The 14,021-nt window shown below is 45.2% G+C and overlaps 1 protein-coding gene across 1 annotated transcript in view; it reads right to left on the bottom strand.

The window, feature by feature from the left end:
* Positions 1 to 14,021, bottom strand: part of LOC144163155 (protein sidekick-1-like) — a 147,295-nt gene that overhangs the window by 55,826 nt on the left and 77,448 nt on the right. The window contains exons 13-16 of the mRNA XM_077693975.1: positions 13,681 to 13,754; positions 6,077 to 6,281; positions 4,370 to 4,705; positions 853 to 1,143 (exon numbers count right to left, since the gene is read on the bottom strand). Of these exons, the coding sequence (XP_077550101.1) occupies positions 853 to 1,143; positions 4,370 to 4,705; positions 6,077 to 6,281; positions 13,681 to 13,754 (906 nt within the window). The remainder of the gene's footprint in view (positions 1 to 852; positions 1,144 to 4,369; positions 4,706 to 6,076; positions 6,282 to 13,680; positions 13,755 to 14,021) is intronic.

Raw genomic sequence — 14,021 nt, 5'->3', positions numbered from 1 at the left:
GAGCAGCATTTTGCTTTGGAAGGGGCCGGACACCTCCCCCGCCCCTCCCCCCCCCCTCCAAAAAAAATAACCGAGGGAGGGATTTGAAAACAAACAAAAACAAAACATAAATAAATCAAAACATCAAAACAAAACAGGAGTCTATGGGGCGAGCTCTAGTTAGCCTTCCGAACATGTATATTCTTTCAGAGCCATTGGGAAATGGCTGATGGTTGGGTTGGAGCAAACGTCGAATTTCCAGAAATTTCATGAGTGCGTCACTTGCGGCAGAAAAGTAATGATCACTATTCGTCATTTGATTTTAGGCGGACTAAGTGCTCTATTTATCAACCCCCCTAACTAAACATTTCGCAGGGGGCCACAGCCCCTTGGGCCCCCCTTTGTGTACGCCACTCTCCGGATTAATTTTGGCCACGGCTGAAATCTCGATATGGGCGTTTTTGTTTTCTCCTTCGTCTGAAAAGAGGCTGCAGCGACTGGGAATCAAACCCCTGTCCTGTGGCTTAGCAGCGCAATGCCTTATTCACTGAGCCACCGCGGTTGGCGTTTGCCATTGAAAAATATGGATGTGTGCGTGCATGGGGTGTACCCATCTAAGCCAGGCATCAACATGATGTATGAAACATTTCACACCAGGATCGCAGCAATCGACCACTGACAGCTGATGCTATAAGATTTCCATATGTGATGAATGACCCGTGTGGCACGTTTTGCGTGAAACCGTGGGGATTAAGTGTGTCGGCAACACGAGGCCTCAAAACCTCTAACCCACAATATGAGGTGTGAACACCAAGAAAGTTTCCCAAAATGCACGCTAAACCTGGTTTAAAGGAATACCGCTCGTAAACATACCAGCAGGCAAAGTCGTGAATGTGACGTTGGCGCCCGGTCCAGTGCCAACACTGTTCTCGGCAAAAATGGTGACCGTGTATTCGGTGAACGGCGTGAGGTCATTCATGGTCACGGTGTTTGCGGCCACCTCTGACGAGACTGCAATCGGCTCCCAATCGGCCGTGGACGAGCGTACGAGTCGGTAGCCGGTGATGACGCCATTAGCCAGTAGGCAGTCGGGTTCCCGCCACGACACCAGCGCCGACCTATCGCCTACTTGAGGCGCATCGAGGCGTGGTGGGGCCTCGGGTACTGGAAAAAAAAGGTTTTCAACAGCGCAAGAATGTCACGAGCAAATAATGGGTATAATAAAAGCAGCTCTGAGAAAACGGCGTAACAAAAAAGGCCTAATTTAATCAACACAATCACTGACGGGGCTCCGACGCTCATTTTTCCAGGAATAAAATCTATTGTGGGGTTACCTCTACTTTCTTTTTAATGCTGGAAGCATTACTGGAAATTGGGATCATGATACGGCTTAACATCTTACTCCTTCAAACAGCGAATAGCAGCACTATAATATGATTCATCATTCCATTCCTACAAAGACTACGTCGTTCCTTCTCTACCAAACATCATGTACAGCTTCGAGCATGGCACCGCAATGCTGCTCAAAGTGAAGCGAGGACCTCCCGTTTTTCCCTTTTCAGTTGGCAGGATTATATTAGGTCCACAGTCAGCATTTGACCATGTTTGTTGTACAAAGCCTTGTATGTAGTGCAGATTTTTTTGAACAGCGAAGCTGTTCTTGGTCGAGGCTTTGACTAGACGAGGGGTGGTAACACGGGTGCTGCAAGTGGAGATGGGGAGAGCACGGTGCGAAGCACAGATCAGATGGGTGGAACCAAGGAGAGGAGGAGAAGAGTCTGCCATTGTGCACGTGCGCAACAGATGGTTGGGAGGAGCGCGCAAATATATACCGTTCCATCGAGAAAGAGATAAACATATCCTTGCACTCAGCAGTCGCGGTGCCTGAGCCGCCTTTCTCCCTCTCTGGAGTGTGCGCAGCGATCAAGGCAGGCCTGGCGCGGCCGCTCCTTTGCCTTGACTACGCTTTGTAGGTATGACGCGTGTGGGTTTACCACTAATTTACCCATTATTTTAGTAAAATGTTGCTAGTAAATGAGCCAGAGTAGCAGCTTGTGAGTTGCTTGCGTGCTTCAACACAAAATATATTGGCAATTTTGTTCTGCTGAGCTCTGCTGTACATCTATTTTGGATTAGTGGAAGATAATTTTTATACCTTCATTGCAAACTAAAATGGGTCACTGAAACTCGCCTGTGCCGCGGACGGTATTAGTTTCATATCCAACGTTGCTGCAGTCACATTGCGGCATACCGAGCTCGGAGTATTACGTGGGCTGGCCTTAATGATTTTCACAGTGACTACTACCTCCCTAGGATCCCTTTCCCCAGCCAATCTGAGGGGAAGGGGGGCTACTAAAGGGGATTCCTTTCTCCTTCTTCACCCATCCTGACTCAGGCAAAATAAAGTTGTTCACTCACTCACTCACTCACTCACTCACTCACTCACTCACTCACTCACTCACTCACTCACTCACTCACTCACTCACTCACTCACTACTCACTCACTCACTCACTCACTCACTCACTCACTCACTCACTCACTCACTCACTCACTCACTCCAGCCAAGAGTTCACTATATTACCCAAATGTGATGTCTCTTTGTCGGCAACATCAAACTAAGCAACGCAAAACGAACGCTTGTCTGGCTGCCCAATGGCAGACGCTTAATAAGTCCTTATATAAGGCTTTGCAAGAGCTGTGTTGTTTATTTTATTTATGTGGTACATTAGTTCCACGCTAAATTGTGCTGCAGAGCAGCTTGAAATTCTAGAGGGAGGAAGTTTTGTATATAGTTGGCGGCAGTGGTGGCTGAGGGTGAGGAGATGATATATCGATAAAATTTAATACAAACTATGTAATATGCCAAATACTTACTAAGTTCACCCAAAAACTACCTGTATAAACCCTGCTGGGATATGAAGCTAGAAGCCTGTTACACCGACACGTGCTTCTGCTTGTTGCCCATGGGCGCCGAGCGTATCACGGTTATATCGTTTTAACAAACATCCGTTTTTGCAGTAAAGCGATCAAAATACCCGTTAAAGGGATCCCGGACACATACATGTAAACAAAAAAACTGGGAAATGTATTGCAAACGTATTTTCGACACGGCATCGTTTACCCACCGTGGACCACAGTACCTCAAGGCGAATTTCAGCCCCACCACAGCCCAAAAAGCTGCCATTTTAAGCCAGATCGCTTAAACTGGTTATACGCAACAACTTTATCATTTACAGTATATTACAGAAAAGAACGTACAACGCGCTACAATAATTCACCAATGCGCCACTGGCGCCCACGTGCCTCGGAGCAAACGCCAATGCCAGCAAATCGGCTTGATACCAGAGGGCGGTGCGCGCGCAATATGGAGGTGCCCTCGTTGGAACGGTGTATCGACGAGTGCGCTTGGCGGTCGTTTCTTGAGCGGCTGGAAAACGGGACAATTTGCGCGCTCCCCGCATGAAGACAACACCTGTCGGGAGTTCCAGCGAGAGTTGGCACGCGGACAGGCACAGCATCGTCAAGTGAATCCAGAAGCGCGCGCGCGAGGAATATGGAAGCCATGGCCAAGCGGATAAATAACTGCTCAACCAGTCTTGGCTAGTGCAAATTAATCTGCTGGCTTTCAGAAAGTCTACGAAGCTTAACTTTGCAATTAGGGAACACCAGGCAGCTTGGCTGTCAATATCAACGTTCGCGGCGTTAAGTCGGTGAAGCTGGGATGATGTTTTCAAATCCATCCCAACTGGGAGAGAGAGAGAGAGAGAGAGTAAATATTTATTGAAAAGGAGAAGAGGTCGGCCTGAGAAATTGATCTTGGGCTTGCTACTTCCCACTGGGGGGAGGGTACTGGGGACAGAAAGAGAAAGGAAGGAACATAGAAGGTATGGGAAATTACAATGAAAGCTACAAAAGAACTATGTACAAGCCGTAAAACCAACAAACGTCTCACGTACAACGGGGCGCTGAATCAGATGACGACCGTTCACTTTTCAGCACATGACTATCAACCATGAAAAAAAAAAAACTGCTCAGACATTATTTCGCAGTCTGTTCAATTTTGTCGCAGCCTAGAAGCCAGAATACAAAGAGGAGTCACCAAGAAATGTAAGCAGGGCTTTAACGGTTAGGATTTGCTTCCTGTTGTCAGCCTACGTGCCCAAAATCTTTTGTTCGGACACAGGGCGAGTGTCCAAGCGTAGTAAAGCTGTCTCAAGGTTCAATCCAGTTGACCGCAAACCATAATGAATATCGCTTCACCGACAGCAGCACAAGTGCGATGATTCTATTATTTAAATATTTTCTTATTTGATTACACCTTACAGCAGCCCCATCAATACTAAAGCGTTTTTAGGGAGCTCAAATAGAAGAAACCCAGAGGCAACAAACCCTCCTCGGCGGTGACGAAGTAATAGTCTCTCCAGGGCCCATCCTCGACTGTTGTGTCCTGTATGGAGACGCTGTACGTCGCACCAGCCGTCACGTTCCTGACTTCGATTGACGTCACGTTGGCCGGCACAGAGGCGTTGACTATCTCGGGAGCTTGGAAGTCGGGGCAGTTCCGCAGGTAGAGTCCAATTACACCGATGCGCAGATGGTAGAAGCGCAGGTTTCCGTTGGTCACAGTGGGCGGCTTCCATTGCAACTGGTACACCTTTGGGGTTCGCTTTAGCAGAGAGAGGCTGGACACCTCCTTGGGGGCTGGTACACGAGAATTCGACGAAACTAAATGGCGAGGGAAAGTCGAAAAATCAGTCGACAAATGCATGAACTTTTTCCTCCGATTCCTCCTTCCAAAAAACTGGCAAGAACATAGGAGATGATAACAAGTGACGGGTGTGTCCTTAGTGTGTGCCCACACAGCTTTCCAATACACAAATCTGCCACAGTTCTCTATAAAAAGAAGCAGCATCGGGCTCTCGTTGGTTGTCCTCATCCCTCCCGTACGATATGTGTTATCCTACTCTTAATTCTACTTTGCACTATCACACATGCTCCCACAGTATTGCTCTGACTTGCTGCCGATTCTTGGCCTCATCACAACCTGAACACAAAGCCCTTTTCAATGGAGCCGGCAAGAGGGCGTAACGTTATGGGGATGCATCGTTTGGCTGCCTAGCTAGCTGCTAGGAATAATTAGAACAGACATCTATTAGACGGGCAGCGTCATCTCTGGGTTCTGGGAGCCTTTTGTTGGTGGAGAAGCTAACTTTTGTACCTTGTCGGGCAATGCCTCTTATTGCTCCTGTTGAGAAGCTTTGAGCTGTGATGAACAGCTGTTTGAAAGGAAATGCATCCCCTTTTTCGCTTCTTTTCATAACGGATATAAGCTCTGCATACACACCTTGGTGCAAGTTTCCCCTGGTTTACTTAAAGTTTAAATGGTTCAATAAGCTTTTTTGCCACCAGTGACGCGATAAAAAATTTAATGCAAAAAGAATCCACAGTTATCTGCTGCTTCCCGCTGTTCTAAAAAACATTTGTTGCTACAAAATAACATTAAAATTAACCTTCGGTTACCTTCACAAAATATTGCTCCAAGAAGTACAAAAGTGGTCTCTGAAGCCCTACGGCATGGTCACCCAATTTTGAAGATGGTAGACGAAGTGTTCATAGCCACCCTGTGCTTCTGCAAACGTGTTCGCCCATTAAATCCCCATCTCATCGGCCATGGTTCTATTCACCGTCATGCCACTGAGTAACAATATTAAACTTACGAGGATTACCTACGTCATTGTTAATAATTGTGATCCAGGAAAAATGGGAACTGATGAAGACAATTTTATATAACAGGCAGAAGCAGGCTTTGCAGGACTTTTCCCCCTGGCATTTGTTTCAGTTCCGTCTCGCACGGTAACAAGTTTTATTTTTTAATAGATCCAAGAATATCACAAAGAATGAGACCCTTTCAGATTCAAAACTTCTTTTCTTATAACTTTAGAAACCTTACATGTTCCACAGCCCCACTCAATAAGGAACTTACCGGGTTACCCTGAGATACTGAGCACGAAAAGTGACAAACGCAACGGGAAATGCGAAATCCCAGCCTGGTAATACACAACTGACAGAGAACTTGAATTTGCTAAGAGTTCTTACCTGCTTCAGCAGTGGTGAACTCAAAAGGGTCTGAGAAAGGACCGTACTTTCCCCCTTGTGTCACGAGGCGGGCTTGAATGCGGTAGGCCGTAAACGGTGTGGTTGGAAAAGTCTGTTGGGTAGCTGCCGTGACGCTGGGTTCACCGTCATTGACTCTGACCTCAGTGCTCACATAATCACACTGCCATTCCGACATGCGGGGAAGCTGAAAGAAGAGTCATGCAACTCTGACACCCAAAAACACAAAAACTCTAAGAGTCCCGCAACTATTACACACAAAAACACAAAAAATCTAACACACAAAAAAGAGTTCGATGCACAAAGGTCACATTTTTGAAAAAGTGCTAGAGACTCGAGGGAGGTTATGAGCCACCATGCCAAAATCTCTAACATACCCAGGGAATCAGCTATGCACCATAACGTGACGAGTTCGTGAGCTAGCTCCTACCACACGCTTTCACAGTGCATTCCCTTGAGTGCATTAATTTATATATACGCCCTAACATGGAAACCAAAGGGCGATACCTGGCAGCAGCAGTAGTTTGCTGGCTGATTGCAATTCCTTGTGCACTTTGAAGTGACCTTCTTGCACCATTTTGTTTAATCGTTTGCTCTCATTCATTTTTTCCTGAAAAAAACTAATTTGCAAATGTCACTTTATCGACACCTGTGGCCCATACCAACGGTTCAGCTTGACTTTACTACCAAGAACAATAACAGAGTTCCGTTCATGTATGCTACTAGTTACCAGTGTTGTACACGTTCCTCCAAAATAGGAACGAAAGCTCGTTCCTCGTTCCTTGCCAATTTTGAAACGAGTTCCCGTTACAAGTTCCTTTATTGCGAAAGGAACGCGTTCCAGTTCCACTTCGAAAATTGGAACGTTTCGTTACATTAACGTTACAATTAAGTTTTTTAATTAAAATATAGTGTAGAAAAATCCTGGGTTGAAATTAAGTGAGACATTTAAAACTTACATCGAACTACGTATATTATACGAATATTAACACCACCGGCAGCAGATTATCTGGAGGTAAAGATAATCAAAAGAAACGCTCCTAGGCGAATTTTTTCAGAGAGCACCGGACAAACTCCAGACGGCTCGAGGACATTTCGGTGCAGGATATTTGGGTGCGGAAATGTCGGTGTACGGATATATCAGTGTAGGGACATATCGGTGTACGGGCGTTTCGGTGCACGCCCATTTCGGTGTACGGACATTTCGATGTACGGACATTTCGGCGACCAAATTATCCGGTGCTTGCCTGTTTGTGACAGCCGTTATATTATTATTTCTTCTTAACTTGGGTTATGGACAACAATTTGGAGCAGTGAATTTATTTTTTTGATTGATGCCATGTTCGATCTTTACCAGGGATTTTTAGAAATTCTACATTTATATATTTTTGTTTAATACCTCTTCCTGGGGACACCTGTTATGCAGCCGATTGAATTCTTTAGCACACGTTTTTTTTTTCATTTATGACAGGTTGTTAATTTATATTCGCTCTTTTTTAGCTAAGACAATTACCCGTGTTTACGATGGTCTACCGCCTCTTTTGTATTTTTTTTAAATTACACACCCTCAAATTACATAAATTACATGCACACTCTCAATATCCAAAAAGTAACAAACATTAGCTAGCCCCCCAGAATGAAGAAAACCTTATGAAGAGTGTTACGTAGGCTGGGCTGCCTTGCTAAAATGAATTCGCGAACACTGGTCTAGGATATTGTTGGGGAGGAAAAACGGGCCTTTTGGAAAACAGCCGCAGGTTCTAATGGCCTAAATGCTCATTAAGCGCGTACCGGTTGTGCATACAAATTCCACCCATTGTGTTCGGGACAACCAGCCTTCGTTTAATGTTTACAAGCCTACATTTACCGCATTTTAATTCTTTGTTCTAGCGCCCCCCCCCCCCCCAACCTCTCACCTCCCGCCTGTACGCTCGAATCTCGACGAGATTTCTTTTTCAGTTATATTATTTTCGGTTTCCCCTGAAAATCCTACTGGCGTGGTGGAGTTCAAGGTCTCCGAACTCCGAAGCGTCACCGCAGTGATTTCTTACTTTTTATTTAGCACATGCTGCTAGCCTCTTAGTGGAGGCGTTTGCAGGAATTGGGCGATACATTCAGAACAATGACATAGCACACTTCGCGTTTAAAACAGAGAAAAAGCTTTACCTTCACCATGGGCGCACGAAACCTCTATAATGTGACACAAAAAGCCACCCAAAAAGCCGCTGAGAACACAATGGCCACTATCGTTTGCTGGCTACGCCCTTCCGCGCGTTGCGGTCATATCGACGGCGCCCCCACTCCAGGAATCGCTCTTTCTGCGCCTTCAGTCGCCCCCTTGGTAATTAACTCATCAAGTCCCGCATATCATGGACACCCCAGATATACATCGCTTCCTCCCATTATAAGGAGAAAAAAAAATGAATAGGCTAGTGTGACGACAGCGGCAACATTCGTCTTCAAGTTTTCGAAGTCGAGTCGACGCAATGGTGAAGAACAGGTGACACCCCTCTCTCTCTACTTAGGGGGATGATTGCCGGCGGGGCTCAGCTTTCCCCTCCCCTAAGTAACGCCACCGTAAGTGCGATCGTTCGTTTGTTAGTTTTAAGTAGAATTGACACCGAATACAACGAAGGCGAGATTGATTGAGAGAATAATTAAAACGAAATGCACACGCGCCTAATCGCCTCGTTTTCCTGTTGTTTTTTCGCGGACATTTTGCTGGGGGTGGGGGGGAGAGGAGCAGACTAAAAGCAGCAGCGTCTTGCACCGTTGGGTGAAGTGAAAGGAAAGCGTTTTGATAACATTTAAAGTATTAGGGTTGTTCACATGAATGTTAAAATAACAAAAAATGGTTGAACGGATCCAAATTAACCACGTTAATTTTTACATCTGCTACAGAAATTGGGTTTCACGTGGCAATGCTCCGCCAGGGTTTAGCGATCGTTTCCACGAACGGCAGCGCAAGCACAAGTCTCGAACGTAAAATCATATCAAGTCACGAAATTGCAATATTAAAGCTGAAATGTTCAAAGAATGCCTGGGACATCCCCTCACTCAAAATGTCTGGGCCAAGACGTCGTGCACCAAAATGTCCGTGCACAGAAATGTCCACACCGAAACGTCCTGGACCGAAATGTCTGACACCGAAATGTCCGGATCCCGTTTAGCAGTCCGTCCGTTTCGTTGGCTACGTTGTTACCGGGTTTACCGGGACCGGTCTGCTCCTGAGCGCGCGGAAGGGCGAGTAGGAAGGGTGCGGAGCCACGGACATGGCGAAGGCAGGTCCGCGGAACTAATTCCCCTACCGCGACGAATGCCCAAGTGCCCAGACGGGTCCCGGTCAACCCAGTAACAACGCATACGACAGAACGGACGGACTGCTAAAACTCTCTATTCTTTCTTCGCCAGGGAACAATTCTATCGGCCAGACGCGCATTCTGGCCTCCCCAGATAAACGATGAAGGGTGAAAAGCATTCTCGCGGCTAAGCTAGTCACCCGTCGAACGCCGCGTAAGCAACCAGCGTGAAAGCAAGCACAAGCTGCGGCCCGCTCCGTGGTTATTCTTCTGCCATTGACCTTCGAGGAAGCACGTACGGCTGAAGGGCGGGCAAACTGACCATCTCATAGGAAGAGAAACGCAGTAGCGCTTTGTGGATTTTTGTACTCGAGCCTTCGCATCAAAAACAGCCAAATCCTAGCGATGTAACGGCAGGAACGCCGTTACTGCCGTTCCTTCGAAAACGTAACGAGTTACCGTTACAGTTCCACCGACCCTTAATGGAACGGTGGCGTTCCTCCGTTCCTCCAAAAAGGAACTAGTTCCAGGAACGCCGTTCCTTGTAACGCCGTTCCGTACAACACTGCTAGTTACACTTGTTTTTTTAATTTTCTTCATTACCATAGATTGCTCCTTCTTCTACTAAAACAAATGTATCTACAAACTCATTTTCCATAAAATTTAATCATTTAGCAAAAAGCCCTTTTGTGTTCAAATAATGCAACAAAAACGGCCGCCACATCTTACTCATACCGATACAGAATTTGCTGAATTAAATCGACGTAAAGTTTGTCTTATCGGGACGAGAGCGAATAAATAAGCTAAGCCTTTATTTAGTGACAATGCATAGAGCCTATTAACGTCTCGAGCTACACGCCCTGTAAGGCATTTAAATTTCCTGACAAATATTTTTACATGATATTTGTTAGTGAGTACTAATCGAGCTTTATTTTTAATCTGCCAGTTGGGCACATCTGCGATTACAGCTTTTGTTAGGCTGCACGATGGACGTATACCATTTATATTGATTTCCCCATATGTTGTACGTTCCTACTTGTACAATCCTGGGTTTGTACAATATGCCTATTCAAACTAGGCATGTCCATTGAATAAAAATTTCCCCAATCGGAACATCAACGGTCAATAAACTAGTTGCATAAACAGCAGAATTGCTCATTGATAGGGTCACTGCGCAAGCCGGGTATGCAAATGACAAGAGCATTATGTTTTTGTATTATGTCACCTCCACTAAGTGCACCGTAAGAGATTGTTCCCATAAATTCCCTTTATTCGAATTGTGACTGACCCATATTCATCATCATCAGAATACTCAGGCCCAGTGATGGACGAATTCCTCCCTCCTTGAACTCCAACCGCGCCTGTCCTGCGCTGCTCGAGTCCACAGTTCACCCCCGAATTTCTCTATTTCATCCCTCCAATAGATTACTGGACTTCTCTTTCTTCTAGACCCATCTCTTGGTATTCACTCTGTTGCCCTAATTGTTCCCTGGTTGTCGGTTCGCCTCACTACATGGCCAGCCGAAGTCCTCATTTCTTCACATTTAAACAGGTTTATTTTTAGCCCCACGGCCGTGCCTTCTGATTGTAGTTCCTCAAGCATTGTTTGCATGTATTTTGGCAGTCTCACTCAGCAAGACTATGTCGTTCGCAAACCCCAAATGGCTCAAGTTGTCCCTCTTTATCCTTAATGCTATGTTTTCCCACTAAACCTTTCTGAATATCCCCTCTAGACATGTTCTGAACAGTTTTATTTGGCGAGATGGTGTCTCATTGTGTTACACCCTTTTGGGTCGGCAACTTATCGCTTTGCTTGTGGAGCGTTATCCTGCCCGTGCATTCCTTATAGATGTCCCCTAGAAGTCTTATGTAGGTCTCTTCTATTCCCTGCTCCTTTAATGCTTTTTAGCACGGCTTCGGTGAGAACGGAATCAGGCGCTTTCTCGTAAAATATGAATGCCTTGCAAAGGGGTTTAGTGTACTCTGCGGATTTTTCTATCACTTGCTTGACAACATGGATGTTATCCATGGTTGAGTACCCTTTCCTAAATCCAGCCTGCTGTCTAGGTTGCCTGAAACCGGTGCTGTCACTTATGCAATTAACTACATTACTTTGGTAAATGGTTTGTATACAACCGACAGTACGGGTATGGGTCTGTCATTTTTAACATCTTTTGTATCTCCCTTCATGAGAATCTTAACTGTGTTGGCATTTTTCCAGGCTATGGGCCCCTTTAATGAACTTAAGCATACTGAAAATAATTTATCGACCTTTTCATAACAATTTCGTTTTGTCGTCATCACCTGCAGGTTTTCCGCTTTCCATGTCCTTGAGAGCCTTTCCAACTTCCTCTTTCGTAACTAGTGTGAATTTGCAAGTTAAGCTTGTACTCTCAGTAGTTTCCTCTGATGTAACGCCGCTGGAATGCAGTCTGGTGTAGAATCGCTCTGCTACTTTTAGTATCTTTTCTAAGTTGTGTGTAATGTTACTCTGCTCATCTTTGAGTGCGTACTATCTGTCTTTGCCAATGGTGAGCTTCCTCTTAGTCGCTTTCAAACTTCCTGCAATTTGCAGCATTTACTCGATCACTGCCATGATATATGCACGAATGTACGTCGTTTGTTTTACTTCTGCTAATATATCTAGACAGCTCTGATAACTAAATTTGATCCGCTGCAGTTGACACCTTCATCTTCTTACGTTTTACAACTAGTTCGTTCATTTTCTTAGTTTTCTAGTTTCTTTCCAACATGCCGCTTCTCCCATGGCTGCTGCTGACTCTGTGATTGTCGTTGCTTAGGTTGTCGTTTAGCCTGTCAACACTATCCTTGTTCTCCTCGTTTCGAAGCACGAATGGGTTTTGACGGGTTATTCTATATTCATGTCCTTTCATGTCCTGTTTTGAGATTAGCATTACTTTGCATCTAACCCCTCTATGATCGCTGCTTCAAGCCTTTTATCGCACCTCTATGTGTTGCACAGTATCGGGGTTGTCCTTTATAATAAAGTCAATTTTGTTTTTTGTTGCACCATCAAGGCTTTTCCGTGTTCATTTCCTATTCCTTAATTTACCGAAGACTGTTCATTACACTCAGGTCGTGCCTCTCTGCAAATCCCACCAGTGTATCTCCTCGACTGTTGCGATTGTCTATTCCAAAGTTTCCCACTGACCTTTCTCTCTTTTCTTCTTACCTACTTTTGAGTGAAAGTGTCCCATCACAATCGTGACAGTGTTGTTCTCGTTTTCACTGGTGATTCCAAGTTCTTGGGAAAAATGTCTGCAGCTTCATCCTCGTAACTAGTTTTTGGTGCATAGGCCTGTACTATCTTTAGCCTGTAACGCTTGCTTATCTTGGTCACAACGGCCGCGACCCTCTCACTAATGCTGAAGAATTTTTCCACGTTTCCTGCCATTTCTTTGTGGATAGAAAATACCACCCCGTGTTCTTTCTTCTCTTGGGGCCCACTGTAGCACACAATATGCCCGCTAGTAAACTCCATGAAGCCGTCTTTTGTTCTTATAACTTATAATATCCAACTTAATGTCCGGGAGCTCCTCTAAAGCTACAGCTAAGCTTCTCTCATTCGAGAGGGTGCGTGTGGTGAACGTTGCCAGGGTCATGTTCTAAAGGCGTCCTGTCTAGAGCGAGAGATTCTTAGCAACCTCTGCTGCAGCGCTGGCCTGACCGCCGCCATGGTCGGGTGCTCTAACGCTGTTCGAACCATGAATTTAGGTTTGACCCTTCTTGTTCTTAAGATAATGAGCAGCCTCGACAATTGCCCTGCACAGATTATAACTTGCACAAGTAATTTAAACTGAACAGAAAAAATCAGTGTTTTAAATACTGTATCTCGTCTGCGATCATGAAATGAATCAGCATGCTGCAATTAGCTACACTTCCCGGGGCAGTGGTTCAATGTTTTCGTGACTACAGCACAGTGTCACCTAATTTTTCTAAAATACATTCCAGTGTTTTTTAGTATCCTAATATCCCTGCACCCAGACATCTTTTACACCCTGCTGTATACAACATATACTGCTATGTATTTCATTCTACCCAAAGAAAAAACTCTCTACTTTCTAAGACCAAAGTTACAGGTTCACAATACAAGGGTGAACAGAATGACCACGTGGCATGGTGGCCTGGTTGGCATGTGTTGTCAACATGGTGGCGCTATTTTCGCCCCCACCGCTCTACGCCTAATCTCGGCATATTCATTATCTCTTGCAAAAAAGAAATAAAAACAAAACACTTTGATTTTCATAACATGCAAACGAGTCTCACTTGCCACTTGAGCTCAGTTGTTCGCCTGCTTGGCTTTTCTTCATACGTAAAGCTGTGGGGTGGAGATAGTGGGGCTGAAAGAAGCAAGGAAAATGGTCTTAGATAGACAGTAGCACTGACAAAAAGGCTGGCTTGGATTGCACAGAGCAGGATAATGTAAGGTAAGTTAAGGTCAGGTTAGATAAAGTTCGATAAGTAAGATAGGGTGGTGCATGGTATGGTAAATTTGGGCAGAGCAAGTTAAGATCAGGTTATATGAAATAAAAATCAATTCGGTAATGCAGAGTGGGGAAGGGTGTGGAAAGGTAAAAGAGTAAGCCCAGGTTACATTAGCTAAAGTT

The sequence above is a fragment of the Haemaphysalis longicornis genome, unplaced genomic scaffold (assembly GCF_048455015.1).
Source record: "Haemaphysalis longicornis isolate Haplotype H1 unplaced genomic scaffold, Haemaphysalis longicornis Haplotype H1 scaffold_12, whole genome shotgun sequence".
NCBI lineage: Eukaryota > Metazoa > Arthropoda > Arachnida > Ixodida > Ixodidae > Haemaphysalis > Haemaphysalis longicornis.
This window is presented reverse-complemented; position numbering and strand designations above follow the sequence as displayed.